Here is a 27,718-nt window from a genome sequence, read left to right as displayed (position 1 = left end):
AAAACATGATGGATAAAATAGACAAGTGTTGCTTTATGTGGAGCTGTCCATGCACATATTTTGCAGCCTTCTGACCATCTAAGATAAGTTATTTCATCATTTTCTTTTCTCATATCAGGAGTGGTGGGACATACAGAAGAAGTGAAAATATTTCCATTTATTTTTTTATTTTTCTGCTCACAATAATTCAAACACTAACTAAAATACAAAAAGCAGTGGTCTGCTGTTCTTTTCCTTTTCAGGGACGATTTTACTTAACCCTAGTCAAAATAGGACATGCTCCATGCATCTGGCGCCCTGCCTCCTCTGCAGATCAATGGTTACCTGGAGATCTTGTGCATTGGCAGTGCGCCTGTGAATTCAGAGCCTTGGTACTGTGCTGGCTTCACAGGCATACTGCACATGCTTTGCATGATATGCTCAGAGTTGCGCGAAATCTCCAGATAGCTGGAGAATGACGTTGCAATTAGGAGATGCATGGAAAGGTCATAGCAAACTGCAGGATGTGGGGTTACCTGACTGCAGGAGGTGGGGTTACCTGACTGCAGGAGGCGGGGTTACCTGACTGCAGGAGGCGGGGTTACCTGACTGCAGGAAGTGGACTGGTTGCTCCCAATGAAATAATACCAATACAGGCGGTCCCCTAAGAATCCTGATTCTTATGACAACCCAACATTTTTAAAATCCAATTGTCACAGAGACCAAAAAAGTTCTGGCTGGAATTGCAATTTTAAAATATACAGTTCCGACTTACATACAAATTCAACTTAAGAACAAACCTACAGACCCTATCTTGTATGTAACCTGGGGACTGCCTGTACCACCATAACTTGAGATGTCAATTGTCCAACATAACTTTTTACGTCATTGCATTTTTGGAGACCAGACATAATAGAAGAATGGCAATATCAGTAATGTAAGGTATTATTGTATATTATATCCCTAATATATAGCCAATTCATAATACTTTTTTTTCCATAGAGTTAGTAACAGATGTCTGGAGACATGTAATAGAAGTAGGTAACATTCACCCGTGTCAAATTTGGATATGCCTGAAAAACTACAAAGCCCGAAAATTTCCCCGCTGCAGGTAGAGGTTAAACAGTTTTACATAGTCTGTGCCTGAAAGACCTTATACTTACCCACATGTTCTGTATGTAAAAACAATATAACTTTCCTCATCAGTTCTTTCTATAAATGTAACACAGGTAAATCGTTCCCAATGTCTCATTGCTTGTTTAAATATTGCTCTCTGCTGGCCTGTAAAATGCAAACATTGAAACAAACACAATCATTTTAAATGAAAAGGTACCACCATGAAAAAGTTACTCTTGATATGCTCGACTTTACTGGGATATTAGTCTATGTGCATGTGTACATGACAAATTAATACACATGCGAGAACCTACTTTCATGAACAAACATAATGGAAGATTTATCATTAGGGAATTTTGACTTTGCACAAAGTTTTATCAGGTCAAAAGTAATATTATTATTATTATTATTATTATTATTATTAATAATAATAATAATATGCTATAATACGCACTGTTTAAAAACACAGATTGTTGTTATAATGTAAAATGCTGCAAAGTTTTTGTGCAAATAAGGCTACATTCACACGGATGTATAAAAACGGCCGTATACGTACCGTTTTTTTACGGGTTACATACGGCCACATTCATTGCAATGGACAATACGTCCAACCATTTATATTGCCGTTTTTGACACTGGAGTGTACGTACCGTATACTGGCCGTATAAAAATATAGAGCATGTCCTATTTTCTCCCGTATTTCAGTTCCGTATGTCCTAGAAGTCTATGGGCATGTATAAAATACGGGTTAAATACGTGCTGCATACGGATGAAAAACGTCAAGTATATACGGGCTCATACGGCCCGTAAATACAGGACTGGAGAAATCATACGGTCGTATGAATGTAGCCTAACCTTAAAAGGCCAAACTCAAATCTTCCACAACTCTTTGAAGTCAACCATAGTATTCGACCACAGTTTTCAAGTTGTCCAATAAATCAACGAACCAGTAAAGTTGCCTTGTATTATAAAAGGTATGATTCCACCGGGCCATATTCTTTCTGTCCTTGCAGTTGCAGCTCTCCGGACTCGTTCCCTGTGTGGTTCAGCATTTTCAGCAGTGGTCAGATTTGAAGTCACAACATCCAAGCTACCTTGTGGAGAAAGTTGGAACAAAGTTTAAGTATTCTAGCATGTAATGGTTGAGACGATGCCCTATCTACATAAAAACTAATGTATATGCAAAGCTAAAAAATACAACAAAAAAAAAATAAAAAAAAAATAAAAAATAATATATCATAGTAAAATAGTTTTACACCTGCATTATATAGTCTCTACTTTCTCTAGACACAAAGTGAATGCCTAGAAATGCCAACTATGACAATTACTAGTCCAAGATGGTGACCATGGAGCCCAGTGATTGGTTGAGCAGCAGACATTTCCTGTGAGTCAAGAGAGAGCAGGAAGTGAATAATAGAAAATAAAATAGAGACAATGTTACTGTCTTATGCATGCTTCCAATACATAAAGTGAAATAACAGCCCTACCTTCAAGCATATTCACTTCATACTACTTGCACGAAGCTATGTATAGACACATGTTCCGAATTACTACGTTACATAATACAAGATATATATTGCAAAGTTGAAAATATTGCTGTCAACAAATGTACAATGTATTTCTATTTTCAAATAAAGCTCTTTGAAAACCAAAAAAAATAGACCATGAAAATGCCACAATCGGTATGGTCACTGAGCAAAATTACCTTTTTCTTTAGGACCTAAGACCCCCTCATTCTAGAAGTTTAAAGATAACTACATTTTCATTTGTTGGAATACCCATCATAATGGTATCGGTATAAGTCATGTGAAATTCAGATTTAACACCAAAAAATGGATATAAATGAAGAGAAAATCAGAATGGAAACTCTCCTGGGCTGTGTGTAAAATGTAGCCAGCAAGCAGAGTTACATAAAAAGGAAGATTGCTTCCAAGTGAACTCATAACTGGGTTTAAAATACTCTGCACCATGTGACAAATTGTATAACTTTTCATTACAAAAACAATATATATATATATATAATTTGCTGAAAGTGGACAACCCCTTTAAGGTCGATTACAGTAATTAATAAATCATCGCTATATGGGATGAATGATACATTATATGGAGATTTGGTTTTATTATCCTTACTTGGTTTTCTGCAAAGTCTACAGTAATTGCAACATTACATATGTCTCCATTAAAGCTGCATTTAAAGGGATATTCCAGGAATAAGAGCAATTCATATATGGGTCCTTAAAATATAAGCTAATATGTAATTAGTTGTTATTTAAAATTTTGCTCCCCTTATCAGAATAATGCTGTGGACATACAATGTTATGAAGAGTTAAAATGCTACTGGTCCTTTAATCAGTCTGTTGATTTTTTCCGCGCGGAGCAGATACAGGACAGAAGATGGCCGCTGGTCACATGTCCACCTCACATGTCCTGCACCTGCCTGGGCAGATCATGTGATCGTCACTAAGTTTGGCTGTAGTTGGTTGGTTGCAGTGCTTCCAGTGTGGCCAGTGTTGTGGTGAGACGTCTTCTCAGTGAGGTAATGTGCAGTGATGGCAGTTACACACAGCAAGAAAGTCTGTTAGATCATCACTGGGAGCAGAGAATAGAGGGAGGACTCAGAGTTACTGAGAACAAAAGGTTCATGGGACTTGTAGTTTCCATTGACCGCCATCTTTGTGATAACTCCGCCTACTTTAGAAAGCCCATAACATTTTAGGAAACATAAATTTATATTATTTAAGCTCCATTTTGTGACTAATGACATTGGGTTTTGTTATATTCATTTATTTATTGCATTATGGGTTTTTGTGTCAGACGTTCATATTCCTGGAATACCCCTTTAAACATTTCTGATCTAATTTAAGCTTTGGACAAAAAAAACTACTTAAAACACAATACTTTTAGCAGACAGCAATTTATATGCATTGTAGCAAATTATATACTGTATTGTAAATACCTACCAGTAGGCCACGGTGAAAAGCGCATCAGGGTTCTGTGGTGGTGGTCGACCTGGTCCTTTTCTAACATGCAGCCTGCTTGGTATTGTTGTGACAGTTACCTCTTTGCGCATGCACTTATAATGGGGTGAGGTTATTAATCTCTTGTATTTGATACTGTTATTAATAAATGGTTGCACACATTTGATATATGGTTATTATACTGTGTCCGTTAATGAACTTATATTTATGATATATTGGATATGGACCAGGACTTGTACAACTTTTTGACCACCACTATAAGATGTTTTTAATGGAGATTTTTAAGTCTTAGTGACTGTACTGTTTTATATGTGCATTAATAAAATGGAGACTCTTGATTAAACAATAGTTTATTGACTTTTGGTTATTCATAGCATGGCCTACTTGTAGGTGTTTATTGTTGTATAGGGTTGCAGGCTTTGTGGCATATACCATATTTTTCGGACTATAAGGCGCACCGGATTATAAGGCGCACCATCAATAAATGTCTTCTAAATCATCTAGGTTCATATATAAGGCGCACTAGATTATAAGGCGCACCTGATTATAAGGATGAATGACCAGCAGGTGGCAGACCTGTGCACAGTTCAATGCAATTGTTGTCTGTAAGTCCGTCTCATATACGGCTCACTGGACTATAAGGCGCACCTTATTTTTTTGTGCGCCTTATAGTCTGAAAAATACGGTACTCTAATTTTATGGTGTAAAGGGATTCATATAATGTATTGGGTTTTCTATTTAAAGAAAAAAAGTTATGGTTTCAGAAAATTTGTCTCGATCATTAAAACATTTTTCTTGTGTGAAAAGCATGATTTTTATATCTTGTAAGATTTTTGAAAAAAAATAAAGGAAGTGAGAAAAAAAATACAGTAAGATATATTAGACTGCCTTTAATGTGAACACAAAATAAATGGAGTTATGCCATTAAGCAAACATTTTTTATAAAAAAAATAAGTTAAAAGATACCCAAAGGTCTGGGCAGGGTACCACATTACCCTTTATAACTGTTTGGGATGTTAGATTTGATGATGTGGCATTCAGACTTGAAGTAAAATTGACGAGCAGGTCATCTGGAACACAAAATTATAAGTAAATTCTAGTAAAACATATAAAAACAGTGGAGATTATGTTTCATTATTAACATTTTTATTTTACATATATTTCACATTACTAAATATTTAAAATGAAACTTCTGACCCACATATGTTGCCTTTCCAAGTTCTTGGCAAGAGAATATTTATAGAGTTAATAGTTGGATGCTAACATTTTTACTATTAAACTTATTCCTCATTATTTCGCAGCTTTTACATATTTGCCCAGGGAACAAATGGGGTCAATGTTAAAAAAAAAATCAAAATATAAAAATTCTTTAGCCAAACCTGGTGAATTAGAAAAGTCTAATTATTTAGAGTATGACCATCAAAGTTAACCGAAACCAACTGTCAGGACAGGAGGGGAAAAGGGGTGGTAGTAAAGCTAAAAAGGTAAAGAACAGAGAAAACAATACAAAGTCGGTTTCCAAAGTTCACAGTGCAAAGTCTGAGATGCAAAAGAGTAGTCAGGAAACAAGCCAATGTCACTAACAGAAGTTCAGGTAAAGCAGTTTTGAAGAGGGTTTACAAGTGGATTTTGGTGCAGAATTTTTTCCCCTCAACTGCATTTGGGGTGTTACAAGGTTAAGAGTTTTTCTAAGTTTCTTGTTTGCAGATCGCACATGGTGTGGTACTTTTGTGTACTTTTGTGAAGGAAAGACAATTTACAGCACTCTTATATAAGAATAAATGTTATTCCAATAGCCCTGCTCTTTCAGTTCAACTTATCACATCCCAATAATTTCATAAGCGTTTCAGCTAATCGTTGCAAAAGTTATACATTTACATAATTTCTTTGAATTCTTTTATAATATAAAATAACTATTTACAGCTTAGAATTAGGACGTAGAGGGGAAGATAAGAAAATCATAACTCCCCAATAAATTTGTCAATGTGGGGGACTATCAAGAAGCACACATTAAAAATACAAATGCTGACACAATTGTCTGGATTGGGGGTCCTTTAAGGTTTATAGCCAGCTCTGCTGTCCTGTACTGCTCTAAAAGCAGAAAGATATTAATGAGGGCTCTTCATACATTAAACATGCCAATTACTCAAAACAGCTTTAGCCTTAATCAAGTCCAGTATTCAAGTATTAAAGTTCTTTTGTTTTTGTATTGGAATTGTTCCTCTGCCATCTAGGTGACATTGGTCTGGCATAGCAGCCACTATGGGGCCCACCAACCCAGGGTGCCCATAATCGATCAGACAAAGCATAGACCGAGATAAAACTAGTATACAAAATCTTACTAAGCTTGACTCTGGCCCATTTTACACAAACATTTATGACAGCCGTATGCTAGCCGTACAAACGGCATTTAGCATACGGCGCCATCGAAGAGCATTTTGCACGGCCACAGTAGGGTGAGCACCATACAGTGCCGCAGACAGAAAAAAGATAGAGCATGCTCTATCCTTTGCCATATGCATGTTGTGGCTGCATGGTTCCTTATGGAGAGGGGAGGGATGAAGAGCTCACCCCACGCCCTTCTTTTATAAAGGAACTGTAGTTTTTAAAAACTTTGCCAGGTGGCATTGCAGTGAGCATGATCCCTGCCCGGTGGCATCTCAGTGCCCATCATCCCTGCCCGGTGGCATTGCAGTGCCCATCATCCCTGCCCGGTGGCATCCCAGTGCCCATCATCCCTGCCCGGTGGCATCGCAGTGCCCGTCATCCCTGCCCGGTGGCATCGCAGTGCCCATTATCCCTGCCCAGTGGCATCGCAGTGCCCATTATCCCTGCCCGGTGGCATCGCAGTGCCCATTATCCCTGCCCGGTGGCATCGCAGTGCCCATTATCCCTGCCCGGTGGCATCGCAGTGCCCATTATCCCTGCCCGGTGGCATCGCAGTGCCCATTATCCCTGCCCGGTGGCATCACAGTGCGCATCATCCCTGCCCGGTGGCATCGCAGTGCGCATCATCCCTGCCCGGTGGCATCGCAGTGCGCATCATCCCTGCCCGGTGGCATCGCAGTGCGCATGATCCCTGCACGGTGGCATCACAGATTTTACCATCCCTGAACTATGACATCACTATGTATTATCCCTATTCTGTGACATCACTGTGTATATAATCCCTTCTGCATATGGGAGACAGTTGAACATTTCTCATGTACTGAAGATTTGCAACTTGCATTGGTAAAACGACAAAAACAGCACCATGATACAAAATACATGGACCCAATTTTATGTGCGGAGAAATTTAATCTAATTTTCATGTTATAAATCAAGCAGATTGAACATGTTGTACGATGAATTACACAGTCAATTAAAAATGTTTTGCATGTATCAAATTGTGACATAAAATGAACTGAGATATTGAATTGCAAATTACCCCGTAGTGCACATTGCAAGCCTGACCTTTGTGCCATTGTCTTAACAAGCAGAAAAGATCTTTTCAGGCCTGCAGTTACATTCTTTCCCAGGGACCAGATTAAACTCTTTGGCTGGCAAACAGCGAGGAACAGATACTTCACAATGACAAAATGTTTGGGATTTTATCATTCACATTGGAACTTTTAGAAAACTTATTTCTGAAGAGTCATTTTTTTTTCTGTGTATTTTACATCTTTTCTAAAAAAAATTTCCCTCAACCAAAATACTGATGGCACAGATCTGCGATAACACGGCTACGAGCTTCTGATTCCACGGATGGTTGCCAGTGCACTTCAAAGTGTCTTTTTATAAGGATCCAACAGCAAGAGTCGAGAAAAACAAGCTAACAGAGAAAGCTACAGCAGGAAAGGTTTTTCTTATTTTCTGAATTGTGAATAGTATATTATATATAATATATTAGCCGAATATTGCTTTGTATCTTTTATTATTCAATCTACAAAGTGTAGCTTCTTAGGATTGAACTGTATGGCTTGAAATGTGTATTATACACAGGGTCAGCTCCAGGTTTCAGTAGGCCCCTGGGCGACAGAGCCTCAGTGGGCCCCTTTGCAGTGAATTAAAAACATTCAGAAACTAAATAAAACAGTCAGTCCCCTGTTCCTTATAATTTTCCCTAGTTTATCATACCAAACCACCCCCATCATGGTTATTTTATATAAGGCCCCCTAATCCTTATGAATTCCTTGTATACAGCCTTATGTGGGTTCCCCCCCGCAGCAACTCTGGGCCCTGGCAGTTTCCCAGGTATGCCCAGTTCTAGTGCCGGCCCTGATTATATACAGATTTTGGGAAATATCCTAAGAACTCAGCAACTAACCCAACTTTAAAAAGGAGCAGCATACATCACAGTCACCAATCGTATATTAGCAGATAGAAATTAATTTGACTTATATCAAACTAGGGGTTGCTGGAGGATGAAAAACATCACTGCTTTCTCTAAAAAAAACCATTCATTTCTATAAAGCGGAGTGGCAGTACCTGGACAAACCATGGTCAGGTGTGGCACTGTTTTTGGGAGAGAGCAGCCATGTTTTTCCACCTTAGAACAACCCCCTTTAAAGGGAACCGTTCACAAGAATTTACCCCATTAAACTACTAGCCCCCTCAGGAAGGACATGACGTGTACATTTAACAACCCCTCTTTTTATGTGAAGCCTCATCAATTTACATATAAAATACCTTCTCCAAAGTCATGTGAAAATGAGTCATATTTTGCCCAAGAGGAGTCAAGTTTTGAGACTCTAGGGGGGAGTGTCACTGCAGATGTCTTTACACTTACACTGGAAGCCTCTCAAGACTTGGGAAAGGCTCCAGTCCCATTTTCCTTGGTTTACATTTTGATGAACCTTTGATCTTAGTTCAGGGTTTGCACCCAGGTCATTACACTGCATTACAGTGTACAGTGCTCCTTTACAGACTGTTACTCAATAATAAAGAATCATGGGCATATTTCTTGTATCTCTTGTGATTTTATTTTTTTGTTTTATGTGCCTCGTCTAGCATGAATGGGACTTAAGGCACCACTAGTCCTCTTCATCCAGCTAGCAATTCAGAAAGCTTCATAGTCTGGCACAATTTTCAGCACAGACCATAAATCTAAAAAAATAAAACTGATGCAATCGCAATTTATGAAAAATTATAATTTGGCCAGTCGGAGGTTTTTTGTTTCTTCTTGGCCTTCTATAAAAGGGGAAAAAAACACCAACTAAAAATAAAAACCTATTTTTGACACATTCATTTACTAATCTTCTTGTATATTTCTGCATGGCATAACAATGTGATCTAGTGGAGCAATGTAGCCATGAACCTCACTGTATTAATAGCAAATAAAGACAGGTTATACAAACTTGTAAAGCTGGTGAGGACATGGATTTTTAGGGGTTTTTTTTTTTACGGTGCACTCTAGTAAACCAACCCAATTAAATTCTATATGAGGGCATGTTCTGCTCCAGTGGTTGTGATTAAAAGATACTGCTGTCAGAATGGTTAAAGTAATGGGACTTTTCATCAGATTTTAATTTGCTTTATCTAAACAAGAAATGTTTTAAATCAGCTGAATCATTTTTAAAGTCTTCAAGTTTCTTAGAAGGTTGCTTGAAAAAGGTCAAGATTTACTCTTTGGGCTAACTTCGGTTCACTGTTTCTATGTAGATCGACACAACAAAATTATGGATTCCAACATTAGGAAGTAAGAAGGTTTAAACACATTTTTCAATAAAAAATAAAGAGGTTTTCTGTGACTTTTTTACATTATGTCCCTTCAAAAATAAGTTTTTTCAACAATTTTTTGTTAGAATTGTTTGCCTAATGCTTAGAATCCTATCAAACTTTATCTATCTAGCTTCTGGGAAAATTAATGGCAGATTTGTTGGAGGGGTAATCCTAAAATGTCCTAGCAGATAAACCACCAACTAATATTCGTACACATGGTTGTCATGCTATAGCAAAGCACTATGATGGCAAAAAAAAAAGAAGCCACTGTTTTCATTTGGTATACCAGCTAGCCAAAATCATAGAAGGTCCATCTAGAGCGATGGAAGGAAACTTGGTAGAACACATACGCTCACCGGCCACTTTATTAGGTACACCATGCTAGTAACGGGTTGGACCCCCTTTTGCCTTCAGAACTGCCTCAATTCTTCGTGGCATAGATTCAACAAGGTGCTGGAAGCATTCCTCAGAGATTTTGGTCCATATTGACATGATGGCATCACACAGTTGCCGCAGATTTGTCGGCTGCACATCCATGATGCAAATCTCCCGTTCCACCACATCCCAAAGATGCTCTATTGGATTGAGATCTGGTGACTGTGGAGGCCATTTGAGTACAGAGAACTCATTGTCATGTTCAAGAAACCAGTCTGAGATGATTCCAGCTTTATGACATGGCGCATTATCCTGCTGAAAGTAGCCATCAGATGTTGGGTACATTGTGGTCATAAAGGGATGGACATGGTCAGCAACAATACTCAGGTAGGCTGTGGCGTTGCAACGATGCTCAATTGGTACCAAGGGGCCCAAAGAATGCCAAGAAAATATTCCCCACACCATGACACCACCACCAAAAGCCTGATACAAGGCAGGATGGATCCATGCTTTCATGTTGTGGACGCCAAATTCTGACCCTACCATCCGAATGTCGCAGCAGAAATCGAGACTCATCAGACCAGGCAACATTTTTCCAATCTTCTACTGTCCAATTTCAATGAGCTTGTGCAAATTGTAGCCTCAGTTTCCTGTTCTTAGCTGAAAGGAGTGGCACTCGGTGTGGTCTTCTGCTGCTGTAGCCCATCTGCCTCAAAGTTGGACGCACTGTGCGTTTAGAGATGCTCTTCTGCCTACCTTGGTTGTAACGGGTGGCGATTTGAGTCACTGTTGCCTTTCTATCAGCTTGAACCAGTCTGCTCATTCTCCTCTGACCTCTGGCATCAACAAGGCATTTCCGCCCACAGAACTGCCGCTCACTGGATGTTTTTTCTTTTTCGGACCATTCTCTGTAAACCCTAGAGATGTTTGTGCACGAAAATCCCAGTAGATCAGCAGTTTCTAAAATACTCAGACCAGCCCTTCTGGCACCAACAACCATGCCACGTTCAAAGGCATCAAATCACCTTTCTTCCCCATACTTATGCTCGGTTTGAACTGCAGGAGATTGTCTACATGCCTAAATGCACTGAGTTGCCGCCATGTGATTGGCTGATTAGAAATTAAGTGTTGACGAGCAGTTGGACAGGTGTACCTAATAAAGTGGCCGGTGAGTGTAGGGGGCACATTTACTTACCTAGTAAGATCATGCGCCCGATATCCTGATCCCGATATCATGTGTCGCTTCCCCGCTTAGGTCCGCCGGAGTTCATCGTCTTTTTCGTGGTGCATGTATGTGCATGTCTTGCAACACAATTAGAATTTTAAATCCCGCGCTTAGTCCGAATCAAAATCCGATCGTGTGCACCAAAATCTTCTGTTAAATGCGGCACAAAATGGAAATAGTCTGGAAACCCAACAGAAATGCGGTCTGTGGAACCTTAGTAAATGTGCCTTATAAACTTTATATCATTTTGCAATTTGATCAAAATCACAGTACCCAAGTGTGTCAAGATAAAGTTTCTGAAAAGTTTTATTCCCAAATGGAAGAAGAACTTCTAAAGCAATATATGTGCTTATACCTAATCTGTGCCATTTCAAAAATGCAAAAAAATTCAAATCAAAAGAATACAACATTATTATAAATTATTATATCTCAGGGTACCTGCACATGAATATCTGCTGTTCTCAGACTGCAACCATGAATCTGTCTTTTATTGCTGTCCGTATGTCATTGGTGTGTAATTCATTTACTAGCCGTCTAACCACAAAAATGGTCCATGTGTCATCCATACTCCATTTGTTTTTGTGGGTCCACAATAACAATGGAAGGTTGGCAAATGATGTCACCACCTTGTCTCAGCCCTTGTGACATCCGAGTGGCATCCATACGTTTCGTATTTGCCATAGACTTCTATGGGAGGGCCAGAACCACAAATCTGGTACAAGTTTGCTTTAGTATGCAATGTGCCAAATGTATCAATAATGGAGTACTACATTTGGGGGGGGGCGGGGATTTATAAACGCAATTGCACAAATGCCTTTCACCACATTTATCAAGGCTTTTAGACTTTTTTTGACCCTTTTTCGACTAAAGGGGCATGACCTCGAGAGAAAGGGCGTCACGGCCTTGAGAGAAAGGGAAGTGGCTTGCTGGAAATCGTCCATGCGCCCAAAATTCTGGCGCACAGTTTAGACAAACTAAAAATAGGTCTTATACTGCACCAGAATTCATCATCACAGGGATAAATCTGGCGCAGCAAAAGACAAGTGTTTTCCAGCTAGAGACTGGTGTAACCTGAGACACATTGTTAAATTCCCCCCCATCGTGTCCGAATGATCTCTGTGGATGGTCTGTATCTGGCATTACTGGATTCTCAGACAGGTTTTACCCTAAATTTGTCACGTTTCCCCAACTAACTCAATGTATGACCAAATACTTATAGGACTTGGGTGATTTGGAGGTTTTTAGTGGTCACTATAAAAAAAATAAAAACCTTTGTGCTTATCGAGAGATGGGTCGGAAGAGGTGTATTTGAGCAATCTCTGGAGTTCCACATGCCAGTGCAGTAATGCGGTGAAGCCAGAGCAGTACACCCATGGCACATAAGCAGGGAAGCCAGGGTGTAGTACACTGGCTTCATCGTGTGACTGCGCATTCACTGGGAACTCTGGACCAAGAGTTTGTTTGTTTATTTTAGCTCACGCAGAGGGAAAGACGAAAGGGCAATTTGCAACACAGGGGTAAATTTATAAGAAGTGTCTGAAAGCAGAACTGTTCTAGTTGCAACCAAATCTCCATCGAAGTGTCAGAAATTACCCTGACAGGTCCTCTTTAAAGTGAACAGGGTCTAGATGCTACATATGTTAAAACAAATTTCAGTTTCAATACTTAGCTTTACAATATTGTAAAGTGAGCTTTACAATATTGAACACTACATATATTTCATAATGTACTATCCAATATTGTTGACTGTTTTTAATAAAACTTGAATCTTGTGATACATCGAAAAGAAAATGGATTGAAAAAGAAAAGAAAGTGTGCACACACTTTGACACAACATATCAAAATTTTCCATTAGTCATTCTTTATAGAACATTCCCTTACAGATTTGATGAAGGTTGTTCCACCAACAATAGCGAGATGTGCTCAGAATTGAAACCTCTATCTCTCTTTCTGGCTAAATCACAAGAGCTTTCCTTCATTGCCGACATAAAAGGATACAAAGGTGCAGAGACCCCCAGTGGGGAAACAAACAAAGCCGTTAGGATCACAAAACATTAAGATCTGGAGGGGGTATAAAAAGGAAAAAAAAAAAAACTCTTCAGAATACAAAACTCTAAACAGGAAGATTTTGTATACTTCCCACTAAGGCCAAAGTGCAGAAACTTGACAGTTCGAAGGGCACGTCACACTTTAGCACTTCACAAACAAGTTGCGTAGAAAGAACCACATTGAAGGATTATAATAGCCAGAAAAATACCAGTGATGTGTTTAATCTCAAGGTCAGAAACAGCTCAAATAAGAACTATACAGTTCTGAAAGGGAAAGAGGAAAACTCTAATTAGGACAACATTCCTGCCCCAATATGAGCCCTGCCTGCTTATAGCCATCCGCTACTTAAGAACATTGAATAACTACTTTGGAACAAAAAGGCATTCATCGTATGGTGATGTAGTTAATGCTTTGTCAGGAACAATTTAAAGTAAAGACCTAAAACTTCTAAAAGTTTGGCTCCGGTTGTACAACCAGTAAAGATACTGAGTAAAGCATGAGATACTTGGTGAAGTATAAGCCATTAGATTTGCATACATAAACCATGGCGCGCGGAGCTCACTTTATACAATATGTTATAGAAGACTTTGGAATTATTTCACCAAATATCAACTCAAAACCGATGATAAAATATGAGTAAATATTAACAGATCTACTTTAATTTAATAGTTAGAAGTCCATCCCTCTTGTAAGGGAATTTGGAAGTTCTAGGGGAGGTCCTCTGCTCAGAATGGAGATCCACTTGTGCCAGTTTGCCAACTTATATATATTTGAGAACTAGGCAACATGGATAATTCTCACTTCTCTTTTATTCCATTCTCAATTTCTTTGTACAATAAGGAGCTTGCTGAGCCTTGTTGACTTTTGGGATTTAAGTGGGTTTGAGATTAGGGAAGACTTTTTGTATAGAATGTAATGTGTATTTGGTGTGTACAGTCTTGTTTTATAGAGTTTAATATATTATGTTGCTGAAATAACTAATAATTTCCCTTTGGGGACTAATAAAGTTTTATCTATCTTTCTATCTAATCTGGATCCGAAGAGTAACAAGACCATATTGTTCGAATGAGTGTTAAGGTCTCTTTATTTCCTACCTAGTAGGGTGCCAAGCCTACTCTGAGCATCAACTAGGTAGCGAAGAGTAGGCATCACTGGCCTGTAAAGCGGAAGTGGCACAGCGATCACTTCAAGCAGCCGATTGGTAGGGTGTTAGACCCATGGTGATCTGAAATTCATCATCTATCCCAAGGATGAAACTTTCATAGTTTATATGGTTGAAAAAAAGACACTTGTCCAACAAGTTCAACCAAGGAAGGGATTGCATGAGGAAGGGATTTAGGGGAAACAATTCTATATACCAGAACCATCAATGTTATTTAGGTGTAAAAAGGCATCTAGACCCTTCTTGAAGCTCTCTGCTGTCCCTACTGTGACCAGCGCCTGAGGCAGGCTATTCCACAGATTCACAGTTCTCATAGTAAAAAAAAAACCTGTCGCCTCCAGTGATTAAACATTGATTTCTCCAGATGTAGACAGTGCCCCCTCGTCTTTTGAGTTAATTTAATCTGAAACAACTTACCACTATATTTTTTGTATGGACCATTCATATAAATTAATCATGTCCCCTTGTAGTCGTCTCTTTTCCAGACCAAATAAATCTAGTTATTTTAATTTTTCCTCATAACTAAGACCCTCCATACCCTTATCAGTTTTGTGGCTCTACGTTGAACCCTCTCCAGCTCCAGGGCATCTTTTTTATGGACCGGTGGCCAGAACTGGATGACATTTTCCAAGTGATGCCGAACCAATGCCTTGTACAGTGGTAATATTACATCCCTATCACGAGAGTCCATACCCCTTGGAGAGTCCAATTTAGAAGGAGTTTAATCTGTGTTTACACTAATCTTTAATCTGCTGTGTGCACTCAGGAATCTGAAACCGAAAAAAAAATTACTTCTTCATCTGGACTACAAAGCTCCCAATGAGAAAATATCATCATCAATGAGCAGAAAGTTAGATTACAATAATTTTCTAGAACAGCCCCTAACACTTGGCTAGTCTATATATTCTATGGTCTTGAAAAGGCCCAATGCGGCAGAAAACAGCACCAGCTATAGCTTTTGAAACTGCAACAATCCTGAAAACACAACCCCAATTTATTTTTATCATTGCTAAACGGAATAGGTGGCGCACTGAATGAGAAAATGTATGCCTATAGCTGAATGGTTTGCAGAGATGAAGCTGCCCAAGCTGCTCTGTGCCTCCAGACATTTTGGGTCTCAGATACCATATGTTCCTTGATGTGATCTATACTTAGCAATTACATAAATGGTTAAAGAATGAGATTTGGAGCCCAATGGGCTTGAGTAATAGTTCCGTTCAGTTTTCAGAAGAGAGCAGTTACTTTACAACCTTAGAAAATCCCTTGAGGCTGTCATTCACAGTATTACATTTCAAAGAGAATAGAGTATTATAGTACTTATATCAATAACAAGAATATTCTTCCAATCCCAGAGCTACTTACCGGATAATGGAGGATTTTAACTATTTACATTTGCCAAAAGTATTTATTATAATATTGTATTTGATTCGGGGTACATTCACCTTTAAGCTAAGCACACTAACCACCCATTGCTCATCAATATCCAAGAACAGTCATGTGGCTCAGCACCTGCTACCAGAAAACGTAGGCAGTGCTTCCACTGCTTTTTCCTTTGGAAAAACTTGCTAACAAATTGGTATTCAGAATAAAAACATCCTGAAAACTGTGCATTGTGTAAGTGCATGTTTGCTAATATTGGCAGCTGTTCACATTCCTGGCTAACAGAATGCCTACTATTGCTGGATTCTGTCCATCAAAACACATTCTTTCAACACCCACAGAACAACAAATTTAAATAGCAGTCCTTCATTTACGTATTGCATCCTCTTCATCTTGTTTGAAGTATGCACACCACATAAAATGACTATTTTTATTTAAAGGGGTATTCCGAGAATATGAACGTCTGATACAAAAACCCATAATGCTATAAATAAATGACAAATAGTCACACTAGTCCACTAGTGACCATGACGGCCCCCACCTGGAGGATGCTCCTATATCCTGTAGGGACAGGAAGTTGCAAGAGATTAAAAGCTCCTCCCTAGCACCCAACACCAGTGTCTACCAAAGTACCACCCGGAAGGATGCAAGTGCAAAAAAAAAAAAAATTTACATAGAACCATCTCCAAGAAGGAAGGAAGGGAGGGAAATAATGGGGGGCCGTCATGGTCACTAGTGGAAACCGAATTACCGGTAAGTCTAATTCCATATTTCCACCACGTTCCATGACGGCCCCCAACTGGAGCCTTACCAGATTGCCCCATTATTTGGGAGGGACCACCGCCTGCAGGATTATCCTGCCGAACGCCAGGTCTTCCTGGGAGGCAATATCCAAGCGGTAGTGCTTTGCAAAGGTCGAGGAACTTGACCACGTTGCTGCCCGGCATATCTGATCCAGAGATGCACCCCTTTTCTCGGCCCACGATGTTGCCATGGCCCTAGTGGAATGGGCTTTAATGTCCCCCGGAAGGGAGGTGTTTGCGGTTTTGTAGCAGAGAGAGATGGTGGATTTTATCCATCTGGCTAAGGTCGCTTTTGAGGCTTTCAACCCTCTATTCTTTCCCCCAAAGTTGATTAATAAATTTGAATCTTTACACCACTCTTTTGTGGCTTCTAAATAAAAGAGAACACATCTCCTAACATCTAAAGTCTGCCACTTTTTTTCACGTTCAGATTTAGGATTTGAACAAAAAGAGGGAAGAATAATTTCCTGTCTACAGTGGAAATCAGACACAACTTTGGGGAGGAAGAGGGGATCTAGTTTGAGAACTATCTTGTCGTCTAAGATTCTTAGAAAGGGTTCCCTGCGCGAGAGGGCATGAATTTCGCCTAATCTGCGAGCTGTGGCAATAGCAATTAGGAAGACCGTTTTAAACATGAGGATTTTCATATTTACAGAGTCAAGAGGCTCAAAGGGAGGCTCTGTGAGGATATTTAGGACCAGCGAGAGATCCCAAGAAGGGACTGGGTTATGTATATGAGGTTTAATACGAGAACAGCCCTTTAATGAATCTTTTAATCCATCTGTGATCTGCTATGGGGAAATCAAAATATATACTTAAGGCTGAAATTTGGACTCTAAGGGTACTTGGTTTAAGGCCAGGAGAAAACCCTGCTTGTAAGAAATCTAAGATTTGACCTAAGTTTGGATTTTCTGGAGAAGGGGGGTAGTCCCCGCACCAAGTACAGAATTTCTTCCAGATTTTGGCATAAATAGCATTAGTCACTGGTTTCCTGCTTGCTTGAATAGTGCTGATCACTTCGGTAGAAAGGCCTTTGGTCATTAGGTATGCCCTATCAGGATCCAGGCCGTAAGTTTTAGATGTCGTACGTCTTGATGGTACAGTGGACCCTGTAGAAGAAGATCCTGACGATAAGGTAGATGAACAGGATTATCTATAGCTAGTTCCTGAATGACCGGGAACCAACTTCTTTTTGGCCAGTATGGAGCAATAAGAACCATTAATGCCCGCTCTGTTCTCAATCTCTGTAAGACTCTGGGAATCAGGGGTATGGGAGGAAAGGCATAAACTAACCCTGACCCCCATGAATGACTGAAGGCATCTAGCCCTGTAGGAGAGCCCCTAGGGTCTAAGGAGAAGTATTTAGAGGACTTATTATTTAAGTGGGTCGCAAAAAAGGTTTAAGGTTGGAGTCCCCCAGATATAACAGATTTCCCTGAAGGTTTCCGGGTTTAGCGACCATTCATGTGGATCTAATGTAACCCGGCTTAAGAAGTCTGCTTCTATATTTTCTGTATCCTTGAGATGGATAGCTGAGAGGGATAGAAGATATGTTTCCGCCCACCTAAAAATCTGATGTGATAAAACTGTCAAAGTTTTTGACTTTGTGCCCCCTTGTCTGCGCAGATAAGCTACTGTAGTAGTGTTATCAGAAAGGATTCTTACATGTTGATTTCTTATGTGTAAGTGGATCTGTTTGAAGGTTTCTAGGACTGCCTTTAACTCTCGGAAGTTTGAGGACCTAGAGCGAGTCTGGCTGTCCCACTGACCTTGAAGATAGTGGCCTGCTAACACAGCCCCCCAACCTTTCAGGCTTGCATCTGTTCGTATTGTCAAGACCGGGGTTGGATTCCACCAAACTCCTTTCTCTAAGTTTATGGGATTCTTCCACCATGATAAAGAATGTTTGACTAAAAGGGGAATTTTTACCTTGTGGTCTAGATGTAGAGGGTTTTTGTCCCAGACCCGGATTGTCCAAGCCTGCATAGTCCTTGTGTGGTTTTGAGCCCATGCCACGCACTGGATACAGGACGTCAGAAGACCCAGAGCCACTGGAATGCTACACGAATCCTTTCTCTGGAAGAGACTCACATTTTCATTTTTTTTTTTTGGATCTTTTCTTTCGGTAGGAAAGAACTCTGTTTCACTGAATCTAGTTTCACCCCTAGAAACTTTTTTACTTTCTCTGGTTTTAATTCTGATTTTTTCTCGTTTATGACCCAGCCTAAGTCATGGAGGAGGCCTATGACTACCTGAAGGTGAGTTTTTAGTTCTAATTCGGTTTTGGCAACTAGAAGTAGGTCGTCTAGGTAAGGTACTATAACTATGCCCCTCAACCTTAGGTGGGCCACTACCTCTACCATAATTTTGGTGAAAATACGAGGGGCCGAAGAGATCCCAAATGGTAAGGCCTTGAATTGATAATGAAGTATTTTTCCCCCCGGGGAACGAACTGTAAATCTGAGATATTTTTGGTGATCCTGACAGATAGGGACATGATAGTACACGTCTTTTAGATCTATTGTACATAAAATGTCATTTAGACCTATTAGGGGGGTTGCTGACTTTATTGATTCCATTTTGAAGTGCTTGTATTTGATAAACCTGTTTAATTTCTTCAGGTTTATAATTAGTCAGTAAGACCCATTGGGTTTTTTTTACTAAAAATAGAGGGGAATAAAATCCTTCCCCTATTTCTGCCTCCTGGACTGGAACAATCACATCCATCTGACGTAACTGCTGGATGTTGGTCCAGAGATGGAGAGTTTGTTTTTCTGAAAGTTTTGGTGGGTTTTGAAAATGTTGTGGGGGAATATGGAGAAATTCTACCCTGTAACCTGACTGGATGGTCTGGAGTACTCAAGGGTTTGGGCAGATTTTTTCCCATTCGGACCTGAAATAGGAAAGTCTCCCCCCCACCTGCAAGTCATTGTTTTCTCTGTTTGTGGTCGGGTTAGAGAAAACCCCGCGACCATCCCCTCCTTTTGCGTAGCTCCATCTCCCTGTTTTCCCTTTGCCCCTAAAGGGAGTTTTCTCTTCTCTGGAAGTACGAAAGGGAAAGGAGGGTTTTTTAGGGGGAAGTCTATTTACCGGAAACCCCTTCTTTCTGTCTGCAGCTTTTTCTAGAATGGAGTCTAATTCGCTGCCAAACAAAAATTCGCCCAGGAAGGGTATACCACAAAGCATAGACTTAGATTTTATATCACCACCCCACTGTTTTAACCAGAGATCTCCAGACAGAATTGGTTAAGGCCGCCTCTTTGGCCGAAAACCTTAGAGCCTCCGCCGAAGCATCCGCTAGAAATGCTGTGGCAGATTTGAGGGAGGGGTAAAGACTCTATAATGGATTCTCTTGAGGTCTTATTTACAAGATGGGATTCTAATTCTGATAGCCAGAAATATAAAGTCCTGGCGACAGAAGTGGAGGCAATGTTGGTCTTAATATTCAATGAAGACGTCTCCCAAGCCCTCTTTAGCAAGGCATCAGATTTACGATCAAGGGGGTCTTTTAATAGGGCACTATCTTCAAATGGGAGATACGTTTTTTTAACTACCTTAGCGACCTGGATGTCAACTTATCCTCAAATTGTAATCTGTTTCGGAATTCTCTAAGGACCGAAATCCTTTTTTCTGGTTCCTTCCATTCTGCTAACACTAAATCTTTTAACGTGTCAACTACTGGAAAAATTTTTCTTTCTATATTTTAGTCCCCCAAAGAGGTCATTCTGAACTGAAGTAGGTTCTGACACATCTTCTATTTCTAATGTGTTTCTCAGGGCTTTTAATAGGTTGTCTAGGTCTTCGGACGCAAATAAGTATTTTGTGTGCCCCTGATCCTTCGAATGTACCTCCTCTAAGACTTCTTCCAGTCTTTCATTCATAGAACCGGAAGGAAAATCTGAATCCTGATCAGAAGAGGACGACTGAATATATCTAGGTTTTTTCCTAGGTGGTTCGGGTAAGTGAGCAGCAATAGAGGAGGATACCTCCTCTTTTATTGCGGATCTAATTTCATTTTCTTCCTTTCCTCCTTTAGAATTTTAGCTACACAGTCTGGACATAGACTCTTTCTATAATCCTCAGACAATTTAGAATTACATAGGGCACATCTTTTAGAGGGTTTTTTAAGGGGTTTATCTCTCTCTCTCTCTCTGTTCTTTCTCCTTAGGTTCTTTTTGCTCTTTTCCCTAAGAGAAGCATACATGATAACAGTCAATAGACAGGTATGAAATGTATGAGTGAGAGAGAGAAGCGGTCAGCCCAGGGCTTGTACTTACGGGTACCAGGACCTGGAACATGTTGGATGCGTCATCAGCCATGTTGCTGGAAGCACCAGAGCCACCCGAGATAGGGTTCACCAGGGACGCTATATGTGTGATCTGGCGTGCCTGGAGAGGCTCTTCCCTCCTCCCCCTTCCGGTTTGACCGGAAGTGATCGGGCTCCTGGACTGTGTCAGAGTCCTCCGGAGCCGGGCCTTCGGGGCCGCCCCTGATGACGTGCCCGGCGCCCTGGTGACGTGACTACCGGAAGTCGCGTCATCCCTGATGACGTGACCAGACTTCCGGTACGCGGCTACTCTGGAACCGCGCACCTGAGCCGCGCGTGCGCCACCATAATGATATCCTGCCTTTCTGCCAGAACCCTCCACCTGCCGAGGACCGACGCCCGGACTCGAACGCCGGTCCCCGAACAGAAGAAAAGGCTCCAGCTGGCAGGTATCACCATTCTGCTGCTTGCCCCCCCGTATCCGGCCCAGCATTAGTCTCCCGGGACCGCTGGATGGCGCGGGGGGTGGGGAGGAGGTGTTTTCTTGTGGGGAGGAGGTGTTTTCTTGGGGGGTGGGGAGGAGGTGTTTTCTTGTTCCCCTCCACTCGGTTGTGGAGGCGGAACTATTAGCAAAAGATAAAAAGTAAAAAGGTAAAAAAGTAAAAAATAAAAGGTAAAGATTTTAAAAAATCTCTTGTGTCTCCATAAGGAGACTCTCTTGCATCCTATATCCCGTAGGGACAGGAAGACACTGGTGTTGGGTGCTAGGGAGGAGCTTTTAATCTCTTGCAACTTCCTGTCCCTACAGGATATAGGAGCATCCTCCAGGTGGGGGCCGTCATGGAACGTGGTGGAAATGGAGCTTAAATAGTTTGATTTTATGATTCACAAAATTTTATGTCCTCTCTTAAGTAGGCAGAGTTATCACCAAAATGGCCGCCACTACAAACTACAAGTCCCAAGATCTTTTAGTTCTCAGTAACTCCTCCTCCCTCTTATGTTCTGCCCCCACTGATGATGTAACAGACTTTCCTGCTCTTTTACCATAGTAATGATGTGTAACTGCCATCGCTGCACATCACCAAAACACTAGTCACACTGGATGAACTGCAACCAACCGACTACAGCCAAACTTAGTGGTGATCACATTATCTGCCTAGGCAGGTGCAGGACATGTGATGCGAACATGTGATCAGCGGCCATCTTCTGTCCTGTGTCTTTTCTGCGCGGAGGAAGTTAACGGACTGATTAAAGGGCCAATAGCTTTTTAATTCTTCATTGCAGGGTATGTCAGCAGCATTTTCTCCTAACGGGAGCAAAATTTTAAATAACAACTAATTATATATTACCTTAATTTAATGACCCATTTGTATATGAATTATGCCGATTCCTGGAATACCCCTTTAAGCTATATGGAAGACCTTCCACGTAACATTCGCTCTCATTGACTTACATTTAAAACGTAACTGAAAATTTACTGACAAAAAATAGTTTCCGCACAGCTGGAGAGAGCCTTTGATAATAATTCCAACTATACCGGTCTCATGCGGCTGGCTTCTTCCTAGCCTGAGATATAGCTGTTATATCCAGCATTAGATTCAGATCCAGCTATTCCTGATGTGGGCGGGCACTTCCGGGTTGTGACATCACCTCAGGGCAATGAAGCCAAAACAGTACAGCATGTTTGTAATTGACTGACCTAAAACATATTATGAATCACACCAAGTCCTTTCAAATGATGCAGGACAGCAGTTTGTCATTGGCCGACCCTAAGCATGTGATGAGTCACATGCCTGTGACATCACTACAGGTCCTATAGCACCTCTCAACAAGCCTCCTGTTGTCTCTAGCTGTTCTATATGGTTTCTAATGGCAAGCTGAAAGCATAGCAAATGGAGATTAAGGTAAAACCCCTTCTAGTTGATAAATAATAGTAAATTATAGAATAGCTTATTTTTGCTTACTGCAAAGTTAGGCAAACGTTTTTAAACTTTACAGTTTTACTTTAAGCAAGTTTTACTTCGGTCATTTTTTGCTGTAAAAAATGGAATTAAGGGACCGACACCACAAACAGTGGTGGGAACCTAGACATTTGGAGTGCAGCTGCTCAATAGTAAGAACAGTTTTAGATATCCCCCTTGTAAAATCTCTTGGACATGTACGAAACCTAACATTTTATAAGATTTGAGTCCGGTGTGCTTTAGTGGACAAACATCTGGATCTCTGCACTAGCGCATCCTCTCACAATGCTTCAACGAAGCAGACATGACATCCCAGTTTCATTGTGCATGTACTCAAGGTATGAAGCCAGGGTTACCACACACCTTTACTTGAAGCATTGCGCAGGGGTTAAGGGCTTCTGGCCATGCAAATTGTGGTTGTTTTTTTTATTTTTTATGTTTTCACTCATCTAGGAAGAGTTGGAACACCTAACCACCAGCCCATAAGGGTTTGTGGGTGGTTTTGTGTTGCATATCAACCAGGACAGGTTCACTTTTATGTGAAATAATTATGACTATGGTGTTTTGTGACATCATCATATATATTCATAGTTCCTCAGATCAGAATATGAGTCTAGGGTAAAACCATTATTGCAAGGGTATCTGAAATTCAGGTGCATATAAAGCAGCACATACCTCACGTTACCTACAAATAACTGCCTTGCCAAACAAACATATCATATGTTCTTAGTAGCATTTTACTCAAAATACAAACCACCAAAGGTTGTAGAACTATGGAAGTCAATGCCTGATATATTGGGGCGCTATGGTGAGGAAATCCCAATTTGTGAATCTTGCAAACTAAGGGACAGGAAAATTCCATTATTCCCCTCCTCCTTCATTAATAACCTGATAACTGTTATGATACATTTCACTGACACATCAAACATCTAAAGACATTCAGATCTACTACTGTATCTAGAATGACTTTCCGCCATTTTGGTAATAATATAAAAGTTCCAGCTTAACTGATTTATAGCTTCCCACTGGGTTGCATCAAGGTTGTCATTAAGGTGACTGTATATGTTCCACATTACCTGCCGAATTGAAAAATTGGCAACATAATGCAGTAGCAATGTAGTATACGGAATTGATGACAATCCCATATACACATTAGGCAGCAGAAACACACACTTATATTTTTTTCTTACTGCGAGTTCTATATTTGTGATTCTGGGTGATTTTTGTGTCTTCTATACATCTTCCCTGCTCTATGAACCCATTTCTTCAACTTTTTTGTTTCTCATGTTATGACCAAGAGCAGAGGTCAGTTCGAAACTTTATCCACACTTAAGGCAAAAAAAGATTTTAATGAAGAAATAAAGACAAATAGGTTTAATCATTGACCTGTGTGATTTTCCAACAGTCCATAGGGATCCGGCTAAGCAACGTTTGGAACATTTTTCATTACTTTACCATTTTCCCCTTTCATAGACCAATTACTAATCTACCATATACAGCAGTGTTGGCAAACCTTTTAGTGACCAAGTGCCCAAACTACAACAAAGACCCACTTATTTATCGCAAAGTGCCAACACAGAAATTTAATTTGTGATTTATACTCCCTTCTCTGTCACAGCTTTCATTGATACCAGCACTCTTAGGACACCAATACAGCAGAAAACAGTCCCAGGTACAGCTGTCACTTTAAAATAGCTCTGTGCACAGCAAGTCCTGGGCTGTCTGGGACTGCAGGAAGATACATGGAGTCATCTCTGGTGATGGCCTGAGTGCCCACAGAAAGGGCTCTGAGTGCCACCTCTGGCACCAGTGCCATAGGTTAGCCATCACTGATATACAGCAACACTATATAGCTTGGTTGAAAAGGTATATATTAGTCCTAAATGTTATGGTGTCCCTCTTCTAATATATAAGGACAGACCGCAGCAGAGGATACATTGACCTTACAGGTAACATCAAAAGAGAAGCAACTTCCCCTCCATGCCTCCTCTTATTGACAATTCTAAAAAATTCTTTTATTAATGAATTACTAAAATAAGCTACTTGCAAAATTGTTCGCGTTCAGGCAGAAACCTAAACCTGCATTTTTGTTGCATTAAACAGATGAACATTGTTATTGGAAAGCATTAAAATTAACAAAACTGAAAATAAACAGGTTTTTATGATCACTAACCTGCAGTACGATCCGTATGGTTATTTCCTGGTTCTCCAGAATCAATAGATTTGTTAACTTGAAACCATTTCAAGTCCTCTTCATCCAAAGCAATATCACCCCAGAAAGCAGCTGTGAAGACCATGACAAAATAATGATAATTATCTTAGTTACATGTTGGAGAACATTCCACTAACGCAATAAAGCTAAAATATCACACTAAAACACATGTTGAATTCCTCTACGATTATCTTTGACATAATACATGTAAATTAAAGAAACTGAATCCAGGGAATATCTAATAAAAAAATATGCACGAAAACAGAATTGCACACACATACACAATATGGTCCAATTAAGACGCAATAGACAAATAATAAAAACAGGATGAGAGAAGCTAAATGTTTGATTATACACGTTGCTTTAATAAAGAGAACACGGCAAACTTCATGGAATAGGAAAAGAGAAAAAAGATGGAATGGCGCAATTCACAATGCATAGGAACTTAGATCCTCTAATCTCCGAAATAAATTATTTCTTAAATTTACATATCCATTAAAATCTGTTAGGTCAATGTGTTTCAGGTCTATAAGCATTTTACAAGACAAACAGATTGACAAATAAGCAAAGCATACACATTTAAATACCCTGGCCTCAAAAAGATATCTATGATGCCAAAATGAGGCTATCATAAAACAGGCCAATACTCACCTCATTAAAGAAATTAGTTACTTGTAGATATTTAGCTGGCATAAGGACATTATTATTTTGAAAAAGGGTTATAGACCCTAAATTCATCGACCAAAAAGATTTTAATGGATATGTAATTTTAATAAATATTTTTTTGAAGTCATTAGAGGATCAAAGTTCCTATGCATTGTAGACTGCACCGTTTCAGTTTTTTTTGTTTTTCCTTATTCCACAAAACAAAGAGGTTTATTTTGCATTATATATTGCTCTCTAGTTACAGGACCATTAAATTAAACATTCACTGTAAAGATAGGTTCTATGGGGTCGTTTATCAGGATTTGTACGGGATTATTTTTGGCATACAAGCCCTGAATTACCGTATATATACTCGAGTATAAGCCGAGGTTTGTAGCACAAAAAAAAAAAAATGTGCTGAAAAACCTTACCTCGGCTTATACTCGAGTCAGGTCCTCTTCTTTACAGCGATGCTCCGGATTGGCTCCGTGTCCCATTGGCACACACTATGATGCCAGCGAGTGGCTGCCGTCATGGTGCCTGCGGCGGACTGCGCGTGGACACGAAGCCGATGTCGGAGCATCGCTGTATAGAAGGGGACCTGCCAGGGGCATCGGAAGGTGAGTACACGGTTTGTTTTTTTCTTACAGGCATTATATTGGGGGCAGGGGATGGCAGGCTATATACCTCAGGAGGGCTGGCAGGCTATACACTACAGGCGGGCTGGCAGGCTATACACTGCAGGCGGCTGGCAGGCTATACACTGCAGGCGGCTGGCAGGCTATACACTGCAGGCGGCTGGCAGGCTATACACTACAGGCGGCTGGCAGGCTATACACTACAGGCGGCTGGCAGGCTATACACTACAGGCGGCTGGCAGGCTATACACTACAGGCGGCTGGCAGGCTATACACTACAGGCGGCTGGCAGGCTATACACTACAGGCGGCTGGCAGGCTATACACTACAGGCGGTTTGCTGGCTATATACTGGGGAGGCTGTGACCAATGCATTTCAAACCCTTGGCTTCTACTCGAGTCAATAGGTTTTTCCAGTATTTTATGTAAAAATTAGAAGTCTTGGCTTATACTCGGGTCAGCTCATACTCGATTATATACGGTAATTGCCATTATTTTCCCCCTCACACCACCTTCACGCCAAGTTGGGCAAGAAAGTTTGAAGGCTGTGGTGCCACTCTACACCCAGCAGAGCCTGAAGATGAATTGCCCTGACGCCTCGGTCACGCCGAGACTCTTTCATATGCTGCGGCACAAGTGCTGCCCCCCTATAGGTTTGTATGCAATGTATGAATTTGTATGCAAGTCAGAACAGGTATATTTAGTGAATGTAACTCCAGAATGTAACACATATGTGAATGTAACACATATTTTGGTCCCTGTGAGAAAAATATACAATGATAACAATCAAAATTAAGAATTGAATGTAAGGCACAAGTCTTTCCTGGAACAACAATGTGCTGTACACTTCAGGAAACAAGTTAGATGTCTAGTTTTTATGGACATTTCAAAACTGACCAATTTGGTTACATTTACATTGGTTTATTTACATTGAGACAAACAATCTTTTTGAAAACCCTCAATGCTAAATTTTATTTGGAATGGAATTTACTGGAGCAGTGTTTTTTCAGCTGATTCTATCTGGGCTTACTCCAGCTGTAGTGTCTGGAAAAACTTTCACATAAAACTAAAATTCAATTTGTTCATTCAAAATTATACATGTGAGTGGAATAAGTAAACCTTCGCCTCAACTTCATATTTCTGCTGCCAAAGTCAACTGTTTGAATGATTCCACATAAAGTAAAACATAATATTTTCATGACGCTCATGTTGAATTAAGATGAAATCCA

At 40.2% G+C, this 27,718-nt stretch overlaps 1 protein-coding gene across 2 annotated transcripts in view; it reads right to left on the bottom strand.

Annotated features, from left to right (window-relative positions):
- Positions 1-27,718, bottom strand: part of TLL2 (tolloid like 2) — a 95,856-nt gene that overhangs the window by 36,252 nt on the left and 31,886 nt on the right. Inside the window, exons 2-5 of one of the 2 annotated variants that reach the window (XM_072129458.1) lie at positions 25,169-25,279; positions 5,069-5,143; positions 2,043-2,189; positions 1,143-1,260 (exon numbers count right to left, since the gene is read on the bottom strand). In XM_072129458.1, coding sequence (XP_071985559.1) covers positions 1,143-1,260; positions 2,043-2,189; positions 5,069-5,143; positions 25,169-25,279 — 451 coding nt within the window. Of the gene's footprint in view, positions 1-1,142; positions 1,261-2,042; positions 2,190-2,353; positions 2,485-5,068; positions 5,144-25,168; positions 25,280-27,718 lie in introns of those variants that run through there. The other variant, XM_072129459.1, reaches the window with a different exon arrangement.

Source organism: Engystomops pustulosus, chromosome 11, assembly GCF_040894005.1.
Source record: "Engystomops pustulosus chromosome 11, aEngPut4.maternal, whole genome shotgun sequence".
In the NCBI taxonomy this organism is placed as follows: Eukaryota; Metazoa; Chordata; class Amphibia; order Anura; family Leptodactylidae; genus Engystomops; species Engystomops pustulosus.
This window is presented reverse-complemented; position numbering and strand designations above follow the sequence as displayed.